Source organism: Chenopodium quinoa, unplaced genomic scaffold (genome assembly GCF_001683475.1).
Source record: "Chenopodium quinoa cultivar QQ74 unplaced genomic scaffold, ASM168347v1, whole genome shotgun sequence".
NCBI lineage: Eukaryota > Viridiplantae > Streptophyta > Magnoliopsida > Caryophyllales > Amaranthaceae > Chenopodium > Chenopodium quinoa.
In genome coordinates this window covers 3217623-3233515 of record NW_018744593.1, presented here as the reverse complement: position 1 = coordinate 3233515, position 15893 = coordinate 3217623, and the positions used below count along the sequence as shown (strand labels likewise).

Sequence of the window (15893 nt, the reverse complement as noted above, 5' to 3'; positions counted from 1 at the left end):
AATATTCAGGAGGGAGGTCCACCACTTTTCTCTTTCTCTTCAATCAAATGGACAATTACAAAAAAGCCCTTCCCTAGAGTCCTCAAGGACTAAAGGTACTTGAGGCTGAGAATTGCTCAAAATATCTCACCTCTCAAAAAACATTTTGTTTTACTTATTTAAACAAAAATGACCAAATAATTTGAAATCTTTATTCCCCGACTCCTAAATTTAATTTAGACACAACCACTTATATATGACTAGGACCCTGTTTAGTTCACCTTATTTTTGCTTATCTGAACTTATCTGATCTAATCAGATCTTATTGTCTGATTTGACCAAAATTTGACCTTAAGTTACGATAATCTGTAAGAAAAAAATATATCAAGTGGGATCTTGTTAGATTCGTAATAATGTGTATTTTATTAATATATATTTTTCATAATTTTTTTCATTACGAAATTAAAGATATTTAGCGATAAAAAATTGCACATAAAACATGAACTTATTTTTTCTGATTTGAACTTATTTTTTCTGATCCGATCTAAACTTTTTTTTTTCTGAAATAAGTAAAAATAAGTTGAATTAAACAAGGCCTAATATGAGCATGATTTTATTTATTTATTTATTATTTTTTTTAGGTCGGGCTACCCTAAAACCAGAAGGTAAGTTTTAGTCGATTAATCTGTCTCTCACACTCACACTCACACTCACACTCACATTCACACAGTCACATTCATACGAGTATTATTTTAACTAGTGTATTAGCACATGTACAAATTAATACGGAATAAATAAACTTAGGCCTTATTTAGTTCAACTTATTTATACTTATTTCAGAAATAATAAGTTCAGATCAGATCAGGTCAGAAAAAATAAGTTCAGATCATCGTTTTATGTGCAATTTTAATCGCTAAATATCTTTAATTTCGTAGTGAAAAAATTATGAAAATTACGTATTAATAAAATATACATTATTACGAATTTAAGAAGATCCCACTTGATATATATATTTTTTTTTACAGATTATCGTACACTTAAGGTTAAAGTTTGGTCAAATCAGATAATAAGATAAGATCATACCAGACCAGATCAGATCAGATCAAATCAAACCAAACCAGATTAGATAAGTTCAGATAAGCAAAAGGTGAAGTAAACAGAGCCTTAATGACATACTAACGTATATTGCATGACTCACGTATATCTCCTAAAATCCTAGACTAGACTATAAATATAAATGAAATTAATTAATTAAAATTTTAAAAATAAAAATTGCAATTTTCCAGAAGTATAGTTGAAGAGCAGCGCAACCCCCAACTCCCAACCCCTGCAAAAACCTTAATAAAACTAGGGTTCTCTCTCCTCCCCTCATTAGGAAGACGCTGTTCTTTCTCACAGGTTCTCCATCTTTCTATTTAATAAAGCTTTTACCTTTTTTTATCTTTCCCCAGTATTTTAAAGTTCTTTCCTTTTTCTGGGATATCATTTTTTTCAGGTATAATTTTAGGGTTCTTCTTTATCGATTTGGTACTATAATTTAATATTAATTGTTATTGTGTTGATAATGTTACTTCTTATTGCTTTACTGCTCTTAATTTTATGGAAAAATCTTTGCTTGTTATTGTTTATAGTAATATTTGTGAACTAAACTTTCTGCATCTGCTTGCTTTGAAATCTTAAAAATTTGAACTTTATGCATCTAATGTATAGTTTTGTATGATTTATGTACTGGGGAAGATTTTAATGTGCTAAAGTCATTGCCTTTTAGCTATTTTTAATTCAATTTGCACAACAAAAATATAAATAGTTTTCTGTTATAATTAGTCATTGTAGCACCATTGATTTAGTCTTTTTTGTCCTGTAAGCATCATTGATTGATGTTTACAGTATAGTCTAGCTGTACCTCTTTACCTTTATTGACTTGAATTGGGCTCACGAAAGCTTAGCTAGAGGAACCAGTGCAGTAGGAGAAGGAGATGGGGCTAATCTGAAATCTGCCCTGGCAATCTTCTGAATTTACGATAGCGAAAACTCGCGGGGGCCTGGAAGTGCCAGTTGCAAGGGGAGGGAAGGCAGGGAGGGGGCCTTTGGTGTGGCTGTTAAGTGTGGGGAAGGAGTTATATTGTTGTAGGGTACATTGGCTTTAAACCTCTAGCAGAAAGCCAGAAAGTCATCATTACAGGCCTCCTCCCTCTTGTTCTTTTCCTTTTGTAGATGGTGGCAGGGAGGGTGTATGGCTGCATATGCTTTAGTGCTGATAATTATGAAAGGTTAAGGTAGAGAAAACTCTAGGGTTCTCCTAAAGGTAATAGTAAGTGACTGAATGGAGGGGTAAGGGGAGATAAGCATTGGAAAGGAGTGTTGTTGATTAATTAGGGATACATTAATGTGATAATGTCTTTAAATCTCTTGCAGAACATCATCATGGTGGCTCTCTCAGCCATTCTTTTCTTTTGTGGATGGAGGCGTGGATGGGTATGGCTGCATTTTTTTAAGGGTTGAAAATTATGTGTTGCTACCATACTTCCTATGTAGGCTTGCCAATTTTTTTTTGGGATGGTTCTATGCTTACGTGAAGTTTTGGGATGGTTCTATGCTTACGTGAAGTTTCTAATGTGCATTACGTTCTTGGATTCACCTTGAGTACTATAGCTTTTGACCACTTTATTTCATTATCTGTGTTGATAGGTCTGGTAGGACCCGTTCATGGACATTGCTATCTGAACAATTTCGTAAAACTAGTCTATTCTTCACTTCTATGCCCACAATGGAATCTGATAGTTCAACAGTGTTACGTGCTGAAGAACTCAAGTCTTCAGCCAATGAAGCATTTAAAGGTATTGTCTATATCTTCAAAAGAATTGCTCTTAGCTTTTATATTATGGTAATGATTTCCTATAGAGATTTTCAAACAATCGAGTTTGTAGCCATGGTAGATTGGTAGTCCTTTATTTTTTATTAGTTTTTTTTATTTTTTTTTATTTTATACATATATTTATGCCAATTCAAAAGTTTTGTCGCTAATATCTTTTATTATCGATAAGCAAAAACAAAAAGTTGATATTTTGAATATTTATAATGATATGAATCTACAAGATCCTACATGACCATGTTTTTTCTTAACTATAAATCGTTAAAGGTGGTTAAATTAGAGTTTATGAATAAAGTCAAAAGTCAAAACTTGCCAACTGTTTAATAGAGTAGACTTCTCTGATATACTGCAGTGGCCAGCTTCTGAATGTAATTTAAATCAGTAACTTTTGATTTGTTTTTTTGGTTTATGTGGTTATACTCCTGATGTTATTGTCAGTTGTTGTAAATCCTTGATAGATGCTTCATGTATTATTTCTTCTTCTTATTCATCGTTCAATATGACTAAATATTGCATTTCCAGCTCACAAGTATTCCCAAGCCATTGATTTGTACTCTCAAGCAATCGAGTTGAACGAGCAGAATGCTGTATACTGGGCTAATCGAGCATTTGCACACACCAAATTGGAAGAGTATGGTAGTGCTATACATGATGCAACAAAGGCTATTGAGATTGATCCTAAGTATTCAAAGGTATGATGCTTTACAATTTCAGTTATCTCTTTGGATATCCTGTGATGGACTGATAGTTTGTTCTAGTCATCAGTGTTGTTATTAATATTCATGTTGATTATTATGTATCGATTACAACATTGAGTTTTGTTATACAAGGTTAAGTTATAGTTTTTCCCTTTGTCTTTGCCGAAACTTATTCATGATGGCACTTCACAGGGTTATTATAGGAGAGGGGCAGCATATCTTGCCATGGGTAAATTCAAAGAGGCGCTTAAGGATTTTCAGCAGGTATTAAGAAATTAAGGCTACTTTTTTTCATTGGAAGCATTCCTCCAGGCCCCAACTTAGGAATGCCTTGTGCTTCTGCATTCTCTTGTATGTATTTGGATTTTTGTCTTAGGAGTTGTTTTTTTTTTTTTTTTTTTTTTGGTTTTCGTTGTTTGAGCCTATTAATTATTTGGCTCAATTGAACTGAGAATGTTGAGATTGGCATTTTTTTTTTCTGTTCATATGTGCTTCTTAAGGTCTCTTTATATTTGTAAATTTATTTAAATTCATCTTTCAAAGTTTCTAGCTCCCAAAATTAGCTCATACAGATCAAAGGCAGCTTGACTTTTGGTCTGTAACTTGTTGGTTTCTTTATTACCTAGTTTCCTCATCTATGCCTTTAAAATTCTCCTTTCAGGTCAAAAGGATTTGTCCGAATGATCCCGATGCTGCCAAAAAATTGAAAGAATGTGAAAAGGCTGTGATGAAGCTAAAATTTGAGGAGGCCATTTCTGTACCAGTGGCTGAAAGGCGTTCTATAGCAGATTCTATTGACTACCGATCTATTGGTAATTCTCTGTGCTAGTAGCTTGATAAGTTTTCTCATTCATGACTCACTGGCTGGCAGTTTTTATTTATGACTCTTTGATGTACTATATACTGTCATTAATTCATTATGAGGGCATGATTGTTTGTCTTTTTGTTTGTGTGGTTGTGTCTCAACTTTTGACTTTATAGTAGTATCCATGAACTTGTTCACAACTTTGCAAGTAGCTTTTATCTCTTTTTATCTTTTTTTTTTAATCTCTTTTGATTCATGTAGCCGACCCCACTTATGGGATTAAGGCTTTGATTGATTGATGATTTACTTATCTTATGTGTGATTAGAAGTGAGGGGATGTTTTGTCCTAAATATTGTTCATTTTTTCACATATACTACTACTTATAATGTCGCAAAGTTATATATGCTTATTTAGTTTAGGCTCTGTGCTTGAAAAGGCGCACTTGAAGTTAGAAGCCCAAGCCACTGCTGCTCAAGAGCTAGAAAGGCCTCGGTGGAGGAATTTTTTATTAGACACAGTGGTGGAAATAGTTATCACCAGAGTTTCTAAACAGAATCTATAAAGCTATGAAGTAAGACCCATGTCTGTGCTTTCGCCTTTTTGTTTATAAAGCCTTTTCAAACTCTAATTTTAGCCTTCCAGGTCCTTTAAGGAAATACTAGAAAGGACTGTGAGACAAAACAGGATATTTGGTCTCAACCTTGTACTATCTTTGTTTTTTAAAAAAGTTATGCTTCACTTTTCATCAAATCCATGTAATTGATTGGAAAAAATGGAAGAAGTGGAAACTTGGAAAAAAAAAGACGGGGAAAAAAGTAAGAGGTACAAAAGAGTAAGGATATATGTGTAAATATCGTAAGAATATGCCGCCTTTGTTTTGTTTAGTAGTATGTTCCCACGGCACTCATTTTGAGAAAGAGATTAAATAGGGTGAATGGACAAATTAGCTAAAGTAATTTTAAACCAATAGCACATGTCTCTCGTACCGATGTTTCAATTATATTAGCTGATTTGTCTGTTTACCTCTTGTAATCATCTCCATAAAATTCGTGCTAAGGGGACATGTTGCACTTATTAGAAAAAAGGTACAAGTAACTAAAAAAATGGAAAAATTGTTATTATTAATCCCAACTTTGGGACATTTACTTTGATTAATCCCAACTTTCCATTATTATTGAATAATCCCAACTTTGGGAGGCATTTTCTTCTATCAGGTCATGACCGGTTAATAAAAGTCAATTACCTATTGTAAACACGTGTCAAGCCCCGATTGGTCCAAAAAATAAAAAAAAAAAAATTTAAAAATCACAAAAATTAAAAAAATTGAAAAAAAAACCAAAAACTCTAGCCTCTCCCCTTCCGTTCACCGGGCCACCCTAACCCCCACCTTGACCGGGCCACCGTCCCACCTCCACCTCTAGCGTCGCCCCTCCACCTAGCCCTAGTAACCCACCCTTGCGTCGCACACAATCTAGGGTGTTCGATGGTTTTCTTAAGTGGGGGAGGGAGATTGGTGGTTTTCGTGAGTGGGGGAGGAAAATCGGCGATTTTCGTGAGTGGGGGAGGGAGATCGGTGGTTTTCGTGGCGATTTTCGTGAGTGGGGGAGGGAAATCGGTGGTTTTTGTGAGTGGGGGAGGGAAATCGGCGGTTTTCGTGAGTGGGGGAGGGAGATCCGTGTCAGAGAGGACGGCGGGGGTGCGCCTAGGCACCGGTGAAGGGTGGAGATGCGTTTGGGAAACGGTGAATTGAAGGGCGGATATGCGTCTGGGAACCGATGAAGGGTGGAGGTGCCGCCTGGGCGCCGATGGGGGCAGGAGGTTGGTAATGGTGGTTGTGTTTTTTTTTTTTTTTGGTTTTTCCTTCCTATAATTTTTTGACCAATAATAATAAGACATGTGGCATTTAAAAAAAAATTTATAAAACAAAAATTACCCCTTTATCAGGTTACTGGTCATTTGGCCCCAAAGTTGGGATTATTCAATAATATTGGAAAGTTGGGATTAATTAAAGTAAATGAGTCAAAGTTGGGATTAATAATAACAATTTTTCCTACAAAAATAAGGAAAAATTCACAACAATAATTTGAACGATAACCACTCTTCTCATATTAGTCCAAACTATAGGTTATCCTTCCCAAAATAATCCTCGATGACCAGTCATGGTTAATTTTGATAATGTTTTTTTTTTTTTTTTTTTTTTTTTTTTTTTTTTCTTTTTTTCTCCTTCTCCCCCTTCCCATCTCACTTCTCCTCTCCAACCTTATCCAAGCTTCTTCCATACCACCACTCTAGCCACCCTCACGCCTCAGCCACCATAACCCAAAATAACCACCACTTCCATCATGATCAATACCTTTTCCCAACTACCACAACCATCACCTGCAACCATAACCCAACTCCACCACTAAAATCGACCCATAACCCCCACTGCTAGCCACCAAATTAACGCCTAACCCCTCTTCTCCTTACCATCACTACCACAACAATTCTTTTGCATTCTCCTTTGGAAACAACAATTCTTTTGCATTCTCCTTTGGAAATGACTATAACAACATCATTACCACACCACAACCACTTGAGAAAGAGAGGAGAAGAGATAGAGTGATATGGTCAAATTCGAAGTCCTACAAGACCAAGTTGTCATGAACAAAAACCACCACTGCCCTACTACTGCTTTTGTTGCAAGAAGTTGTGGCTGTAGTGGAGGCGGCAGTGACACATTTAGTACTTAATGAGGATCGAGGTGGTTTGTGGTGGTAATTTTTGTGGCAGAGAGAGGAGTAGGTTTTGAACGAAGGTGGGGTGCCAGACTGCCAGGCGGTGGTGGAGAAGGGTGTAGATGGGACGTTGGGGCGGTGAGTTTGAGAGAGAGAGAGAGCTGGTGGTCTGGCTGTGGTGGTAATTTTGCCGTGGTTGAAGTGGGGAAGGAGAGGAGAGAGAAAAGGGAGTAATGTGTTTACAATAGTTCCTTATAAAACTAACTTTTTTTAAAAAATAAAATAAAATAAAAATTGGGAGCCAATAATTACGAGACATGTGACCCAAATGACTTACTCGAACGGTTTCATGAGATAGGAGAAGATGCCCATTATAGTTTGCATTATCATAGAATAACCTTTGTTGGGATTGATATTGGAAGAATGGCCATAGTTCCTATTATTCATGTGAAGTTTTCCTAAATTAAAGTTATGGGCCTCATGTCCAAACATATAAAAAGGGTAAAGTATAGTCCAAAACAGGAAAGTGTAATCAATGATTTGAAGGAGGTATAACTTTTATGTAAAAAGTTGATTTGTACTGTTGAATAATGATAATGGCTAACATTGGTATGTTTGAGTAGAAATGGTATGGGATTTCTGGTGGTTTCTTTCTTGATAATATTTGAATAGTAGGTGTGTCATGTATCCTTTTCTGTGTTTGCCAATTGTGCTGTCTACAACTCAGCTTATTGTTTGGATTTGTAGCAGAATTGCTTCATTGTGATTACTACAATTAAAAATTATATCCTCACTGTGTTGTCATTTCTGTCTGTATTGGATGATGAGCTTGTTTCATTGTACGTCCTCTTCTCTGTGCTTTTATTGGCCTCTCTAAATCATTCTTTTGTGTTTGTGTATGTGATGCCTGGTGATGCAACTGATCGGTTAGCTGATTCTTTGCATGATTGTTTCTAGATTCTTTTGTTTCATAAGGCCTGTTAAATAAGTAGCCACTGTATGCATGTGCTGAGTAGTAGTGTTAGGAGTGAGGTGTATGAGAAACTAACATATCCAAGTTGCTAGTTAATTGTAGGCATTTCACATGTGAATGATAGAGATTTCCAGTAGATAAAGGGATCAAGTCAACAGTGCTTTTTATGTGGGGGAATTTCGAGATAATACTTGTGTATCTAGTGACTCACTCACCAAGATTGACTTATCAATTAGCATATAGAAAACATGTGTCTAGCAGCTATTGGTAATCTTATGCTATGTAAACAGTTAAGAGTTGTAGTTAATTAATTTGAATTGGCAGATTATAATCATATAATGAATGGGTTGGTTTGATAATAATTTTGTGAAAATAAGTGCTTCATTGAAGTAAATCTCAAGTTATGGTCATATTGTTGTGGCAGTGGCAAGAATGACCACCAGTTCAATGTTGGTGACTGCAGCTGTGGCAGTGGTTCTGGCTGCTGCTTTGATGGCTGCAAAGTTTATGTCAATTGGAGCTGTGTTAGCAATTATGGCTTTGGCAGCATCTATCATGGTCATTGTTTTCCCTTTGGCACGTACGGTTTCATCATTTGGGTGCTTTTAGCAGTTGATTTATGTTTGCTTATAATAAGATTGTACTTCCATTGAGGTTTTGTATGCAAGCTGCTTTTAGCCTTCTTGGGTGATAATCTCTAGGAGGTTGGAAGGAAATTGAGGACTTTCTATATGGTGCTTCTGGCCTGCTGCCTGGCTAAGGTTTTGGTGAAATGAAATTTCTATACTTTGGTTCCTTATATATGTCTTAATTCCATAAACCAAACTAAACCGAGCAAGATTTCCGCTCCCTAACAAAGTTTTGTGTGCCTTTTGGGTATTAATGCTGACTTCATGGCAGGCACTTGTTCTCCTACTTCCCTACCTATATATATCCATGCACCCATTTGGAGATAGCTTCTCATTTAGTTCGAATTCAGAGAGTTTTGTTATTTAAGCAATTGAGGTATCAGGTTTAAAGGTTTTTCAGATATTCATCTTTCACATTCCTTCTCCTTTTTGCTTGAATTCTCTTGGTGGGTCTGGTGGATTGATACTTGAAATAGTTCTATAGTATAGTAATTTCTTTGATTTTTGTATTAAAAAGAATTGCTCCCACTTCTGTTCAAATTTATCCTCGATCTTGCACAAAACTAGGAGTGAAAAAATTAGGGGTGAGTGCCTATATGTGCCTGAGTCAAGATCTAGTCTGCATATGCTGTTGAACAATATGTTTGAGTGTCTGTGCTGCCCCTTTTTTAAGAAGTTCGTAACAGTTTAATAAACATTATATGATAACCAGTTTTTCTTGGATTCCGATAAAAAGAAAGAGACTCCAAGAAATTGTTTTTCTAGTTACTCTCTGTTTCTTACTTAGATGATAATAATTCATCCATGAAATTTTCTCTATTCGAGCTTAGTTGAAGGTGGATCGTGAGTGCAAGTGGATTGGAGGTGCATCTTTTGTATGTATTGTTTTTGACGATGATTGATGTTTTATGTGCTTAGGAAAACATTGCCCTCCATATAATATGTCTTTATGCAGTGTAGTGATTATCTGCTAGTGTGCACACTTATTGAAAAGGTTGGCCAATGATATCAATTAGAGATGCTTTTCTTTTCCGTGCTCACTATTTTTATGGAACACTGACTATGTTTCAAATTGCTAGGTGCTCAAAGATTTTTTTTTTTTCTTTTCTATTTTGAACAGCGAGACTTTGTTGGGGGTATTTGTTTGTTTGTGCTTTTTTGTGTTGCTAATGTGCTTTTTTTTGGTCATGGAGGTTGTTTCACTCTGTTACTGGATCTTCTAATTTTATGTTGAGCTGTATGAGATAGGCTTTCTGCAATTGATGAAATGAGTGTTACCTTTTGTTTAGCCTTTTGAATTAGATTCTTGATTCCTGTAGTCTCTGTTCCTTAAGGTAACTCTCTGTTTTCCAGATGTTTGTCGCTGGTGGCCTAAAATAACCTTTTGTATTATGAGTGATTTTTTTCTGCTTTCTTGTACTAGGAAAGTTATTCTTTTCTTCGAACAGCATAGACACATGCACACACCGCATGTTTGTGTTTTCAGAACTGCTTCGAAGAGTCTTGTATATATCAGTGTTGTGTATTTCAACTTCAATCATTAATATATCCGCCAAAGGCCTGTATCTAGTTTGTATTGCCAATAGTTTTACTGATTGGGATAAGACTGAGAAACTTAATCTTGAACTCAACATTGTTTGTTTTCTTGGTATTGAGAGAGATGATTTTGTGAATTTATTGTCCCAGAGGTTGAACCACAATATTCTGGGGCTAGCATAGAGGGAGATACAGTAACTTTGGAGTTTGTCAAGAAAATGTTAGAGGACTTCAAAAATCAGAAATGTTTGCATAAGAGGTATGTTTAAGTTGCAATTGTAGTAGTCTCACAGTTAATTTGTAAAATGTTTGCAGAAAACAATAAAATTGTTCTTTTTTTCTTGATTATATTTGCTTTTAATTTTATATTTATTTTTTTTATTTTTGTTTTTGTGCTTTAGATATGCTTTCCAGATAGTCTTGCAAACAAGAGAATTGCTGCGTACCCTGCCTTCTCTTGTTGATATAACTGTCCCTAATGGCAAGCAGTTTACTGTATGTGGTGATGTACATGGTCAGGTAATTTGGATTTTCTGTCACCTCTCTAGTATATATTTTACAGATTTGTAGTAATGACAAATACAATTTCTTTCTCATGCTGTATTTGTAGAAGCTTGAATTTTCTCCTGTTTTCATACACTTGAGTAAACTGAGTATAAACAATAAATTTTCTTTAAATTTCCCCTTAACCTGTTCAATGTCTCACTAGAACAGCTCTAGTACTCTGTTAAATGTTGATGAATTTCTTCTGTATTTCATGTCTGATTTTGACCTATTATCTTTCTTCATCTTTATACTTGCCATTATTGTCATTACAAGATTTTCAATGGAATTTTCTGTCCTCAATTGTCTAAAATTTTAATTGTCTACAGTCTGCAATTGAGTTGCATATCTTTCTTTGCTGAGAGATATAACTTGAAAGACCATGTACACAATTCAAGAATCTATGATTACTGCTTCATAAAGCAAGCTTAAGCTAAAACTTTAAGATGTACACTACTCACTTAATTGTTGGAATTTGTTGGTTTAGAACATTTAGATTGGAATTTATCTATCTGAGCTTGCCATTTTGGGACTTCTGCTATTTTGATCATTATTAATTCTGTCAATGTATAAGGTGCAAGTTCAAAATTTTGTACTTCTCAAATTCATGAAGAGATGGTTTTTCATTAATTGGGCTTTTTAAGCAGATTTTGAAAAGTAAAACTGTCAGGATTTGCCCACATAGTCTAGTTTCATTGCAAATGGAATAAAAATAATTGGTACTTGAGTTTTATTTCCGTAAGTTGGAGATCAGTCATGATGAAGTAGGGATTCTGTGAGCAAAATAGCGGAGAAATTGGTCTACTTTCGACTAGCTGCTGAATCAAGTTAGTTTTGAAGTGGGAAGGACTCGAATGTAAAGATAACTCCAGCTTCTAATTTTGAGCCTAGCCACATGTTTATCTTGTCACTCATGAAAAGTACAATTATTTTAGGAAATGGAAAGATAACTTTGGGCTTATATTTCATAGTGCTGAATGGGCTTTCTATTGCGGGAAGAGTAAATTTTGGATTCTTTACTTCACAATTTTGAAACAATTTTCTTTCAGATCCTGATCTAGGGAAGGTGTCAAGATGGGTGTTGTTACGAGCTGTAACATGACAAGTTTCCTTTACCATTGATTAAGAAGTTCTTTTCCATAGGGTTGTTGATGGCAATTTAGTTCTCCTGGGTATATATTTAGGCTTGCATCAGCTGTTGTTATTAGCTGGGCTAATCTCTGAATAGATCTAGAAGATAGTTAATTGAGTGTCGTCCTCTGTTGCTTATTTCTTCGTTTGCGTGTAATCATTTAAGGGAGGAATTAGCAGTTGTTAGATCTGTAGGCTTTACCGTGTGATTGAATATTTTCTTGAGTCTTTTGAAATATATTTATTATGTCTATTATGGTACATGTTTCCCTTATAATTTTACAGTGATTTTAACTGTGCTCTATGATTTTGTTGCAGTTTTATGATCTTCTAAATATCTTTGAGCTCAATGGGCTCCCTTCAGAAGATAATCCGTATTTGTTTAACGGTGACTTTGTGGATAGAGGTTCCTTCTCCCTGGAGGTTATTCTCACGCTTTTTGCATTTAAGTGCATGTGCCCATCTGGTAAATTCTCTTCTCTGTTCTCTTATTAATGATAAGTGTCTTGTACTGGTACTATGTATCCAATGTAGACTTGTTAGTCCTGTATTTAATTCCTGATTAGTGCTGCTTTAATGGTAGAGTATGGCCTCGAAAAGTGCTTTTGTAGTTAATGCTCTGAGAAATTTTATGCTGTCCAAATTTGGCAAATTTTTCAGAGTTTTGTGATGCTCAACTGTTCATCTGATATTCCTTTTTCTGTGACATGTCAGCTATGTATCTTGCGAGAGGAAATCATGAAAGCAGAAGCATGAATAAGATTTATGGATTCGAAGGGGAAGTCAGGTCCAAATTGAGTGAAACATTTGTTGAGCTCTTTGCAGAAGTCTTCTGCTGTTTACCTTTGGCTCATGTCATAAATCAGAAGGTATTTGTGGTTCATGGTGGTCTTTTCAGTGTAGATGGAGTAAAGCTTTCTGACATTCGAGCAATTGATCGATTTTGTGAACCTCCCGAAGAAGGTAAAGTACCTGTTGTGCATACTAATAAGAATGTTTTTTTTTTTTTTTTTTTTTTTTTTTTTTTTTTTTTTTTGGGCTGTCTCACTGGCTTATAGAAGTGACTTTGTCCATATGCGCTTTAAATTGAATATGACTTATTCATAATAATATTTTCTTGTGACTTCTCATATTGAGCACGATTCTATCTGTTCACTGTAACTATCATACTCTTCTTTTTCTTGGCTGTCTTATCTGTATTTAAATGACAAATCTTTCCTTCCTGATTAAACTGTTCAGTCATTATTTTGGTACTATTTCGTATGTATATACTTGCCCATCCAGTAAATTTATTTTTGATTCTTAATTTGATTCATGGTCTTCATATATCTTTTGTTGCTGTCATTAATACCATGCTGTCAGAGAAGTAAATGTCTTAAGTGTTGACATTGATCTTCCGTGGAATGTGAGTCTATCCCTGTACGAAAATAGGCTGGTATTGGGATTGCAATATCATCACTAGAGTGTTACGAGTATTGTAGAATCATGTACTACAACTTCATGTACCTAATTTTACTCAAGGATGAACATGATTTTTAACCACGTTCTTTGTTAATTACAAGTGTTCTAAGAAGTGTTATGTACCTGATGTTGGCTTGCCCATTCAGGGATAGTTGTCTTTCAATTGAACAGTTCCAGAGGATTGACACAAGCGTGGATCCTCTATTTTGCCCTTATTTTTGGTATGATCATTAATTTAAAATAGACTGAATAATGAGAAGCCAATTTCTTAATTCTTATGATTGATCGGGAGAAACTTGCACCCCAGCTACCCATCCCTGTAGCAGAATACAATTGTTGGAGTGTTGAGATGTTGGTCTGTCTGAGGGTGGTTTATTTTATTTCGTTGGTCTTTATTTAGTCTATGATTTTAACTGGAATCCCAATCACATGTACTCGTAGTAACTATGCTTATCCTTAAGGTTGAAAGGGGGATTGTGTTTGTAAAGCTTTACTTGTCTTGGAATCTTGTGGATGAATTTTTTTCTTTTTGGGATTTACAGGATTGATGTGTGAAGTATTGTGGAGTGATCCACAATCCAACCTAGGGAGGGGTCCCAGTAAGCGTGGTGTTGGCCTTTCGTTTGGTCCCGATGTCACCAAGAGGTTTCTGCAAGACAATAACTTAGGTACTCTTTTTACCCTGAATTAGTAGCTCTCTGTTAATTTTGTTGACAATGTATTGTATAAATGTTCATGTATTCTTTTCCAGATCTAGTTGTTCGATCTCATGAAGTGAAAGATGAAGGGTACGAAATTGAGCATGATGGTAAACTGATTACCGTGTTTTCCGCACCAAACTATTGTGATCAGGTAATTCACTTTTGTTTCACTTGTTACTTGAATTGCTTTGGGGGTCACAGGTCAACCTTATGTAAGATTATGAAAATCAAGATCTGTTTTTGCTCATCTTGTGTAAGATTATGAAGATCAAGATCTGTTTTTGCTCATCAATAATATCTTATTAGGCCAGGGTGTTTTATTTAAATTTAAGTACTATATAATTAATCGACTTTTACCTTTGCAGATGGGGAATAAGGGTGCATTGATTCGTTTTGAAGCCCCAGAATTGAAACCAAACATTGTCACATTCCCTGCCGTGGTTAGTAACTTTGCCTTGTCTTCTGCGCTTATTAATCCTGTTTGTAGGTTATCGAACACTTAAGTATTTTAATTTTATTTTTGATGTTATTGCAGTCGCATCCTGATGTCAAACCAATGGCTTATGCCAACAACTTCCTTAGAATGTTTTCATGATTGCCGTTAGGATGACGTTCAGCTACATTATCGTGTACAATTTTTGAGCAGCAAGGATGTTGTCACTTGCTATTTTCCTGGGTACAACTCTTATTCCTCCCAACATTTCTGGTTCAAGATTACTCACCTTGCACGCTCTAAGAAGATAATACTGCTGCACAAAACACAGTGCCATGTAAAACTATGTGGCCTCTTTTTCATTTTTATAATTGTTTTTGCAGTTTTGTATCTTCCATATTGTTTATTTGTTCCTCGACGGCTAAAGAAAAATCAAAATAATTTTTTTTTTATAGGCAAAGGATGTTTTCTGTATTCTTTCTTCTATATTGGATTTGTGAATCAAGAAACTTAAGTGTGTAGCAAAGCAGCAGATAGTGGTGCATTGAATTGGCGCTTATTTAATTGATTGGTAAATGCTGAACTTGGTAATTTTAGAGCTTGCGATCACGACATTTATTTATAGTTCATTTATACAGGCTCCAATTTAAGATGACTAAACATTTTTTAAAAACGAACGGACATTTGCTAGCAGTGTCTGAGCAAATGATTAGAGCCTCTCAACTCTTGGATGCATTAGATCCTTGTTTTCTCTCCCAGGAAAAGCAAGCTGGTTCACTTTGTGATGAGTATATAATTGTTCATTCCGGCAACTAGCATTATAACGAGAGTTTTGAAAAGGTCCTTATGTATGCCTAAATTGTAATAAACACCTTTGAGAGTGGGATATATTGAAGGTTATTACATCTATGAATCCTCTCTAATATCACAACTATGAGGAAAGGGTGTTTTGTGTCTACTTTTACTTCTTGTTACTCTCTTGCTACCAGCTAATCCTATGAAGCTAGGTGACTTGTTTTTCTGTTCAGATGAGACATCAACTCTGAGTGTCTTGTAGTTTCAATGTGTGGATTGTTACGGATTGAGGTGAAAGTTGTAGTGCCAATCCTTGTACTGGGAACAGCCATCACATTTCTTGTTAACAGTATTATTTTTTCGTAAATGGCAAGGTTGTGCTTCAGCTCTATCAATTGATCTTCAGATTTAGTTTCGATGCTGTTGGTCATCTTCTGCCATATCGAACAATGCAGATACAGGGTTTGCTGAACCCAAATGGCTCATCTTCAGGAACATCCAACAGTCTCATTCAGAAATATACTTTCACATAATCTCTTATTTTGATATTTTCATAGCTCTCAAGTAGCTCATCTTCAGGAACATCTAACAGTCTAATCCATGAATTGTAGAATTTTCA

General features: G+C 35.4%; 1 protein-coding gene across 3 annotated transcripts; it reads left to right on the top strand.

Moving 5' to 3' along the window:
- Positions 1 to 1221: 1221 nt before the first annotated feature.
- Positions 1222 to 15075, top strand: LOC110699673 (serine/threonine-protein phosphatase 5-like). Of its 3 annotated transcripts, none has more exons than XM_021877198.1 (14): positions 1222 to 1377; positions 2668 to 2816; positions 3374 to 3543; positions 3742 to 3813; positions 4211 to 4361; positions 8470 to 8625; positions 10361 to 10469; positions 10612 to 10729; positions 12203 to 12350; positions 12599 to 12847; positions 13888 to 14013; positions 14097 to 14197; positions 14412 to 14486; positions 14582 to 15075. In XM_021877198.1, the coding sequence occupies exons 2-14, from the start codon at positions 2738 to 2740 to the stop codon at positions 14639 to 14641; spliced, it is 1614 nt and encodes a 537-aa protein (XP_021732890.1). In that variant the 5' UTR covers positions 1222 to 1377; positions 2668 to 2737; the 3' UTR covers positions 14642 to 15075. The 3 variants fall into 3 exon arrangements, with proteins under 3 accessions (XP_021732890.1, XP_021732892.1, XP_021732891.1); XM_021877199.1 differs by having other exon boundaries at positions 1236 to 1474; XM_021877200.1 differs by lacking the exon at positions 8470 to 8625 and having other exon boundaries at positions 1223 to 1377.
- Positions 15076 to 15893: the final 818 nt, after the last annotated feature.

Coding starts and splice junctions, on each gene's coding strand:
- LOC110699673 (XM_021877198.1), top strand. CDS start 2,738: ATGCCCACAATGGAATCTGATAGTTCAACAGTGTTACGTGCTGAAGAA. Junction 10,470..10,611: donor CAGAAATGTTTGCATAAGAG/GTATGTTTAAGT, acceptor TTTGTGCTTTAG/ATATGCTTTCCAGATAGTCT. Junction 14,198..14,411: donor CACCAAACTATTGTGATCAG/GTAATTCACTTT, acceptor TTACCTTTGCAG/ATGGGGAATAAGGGTGCATT.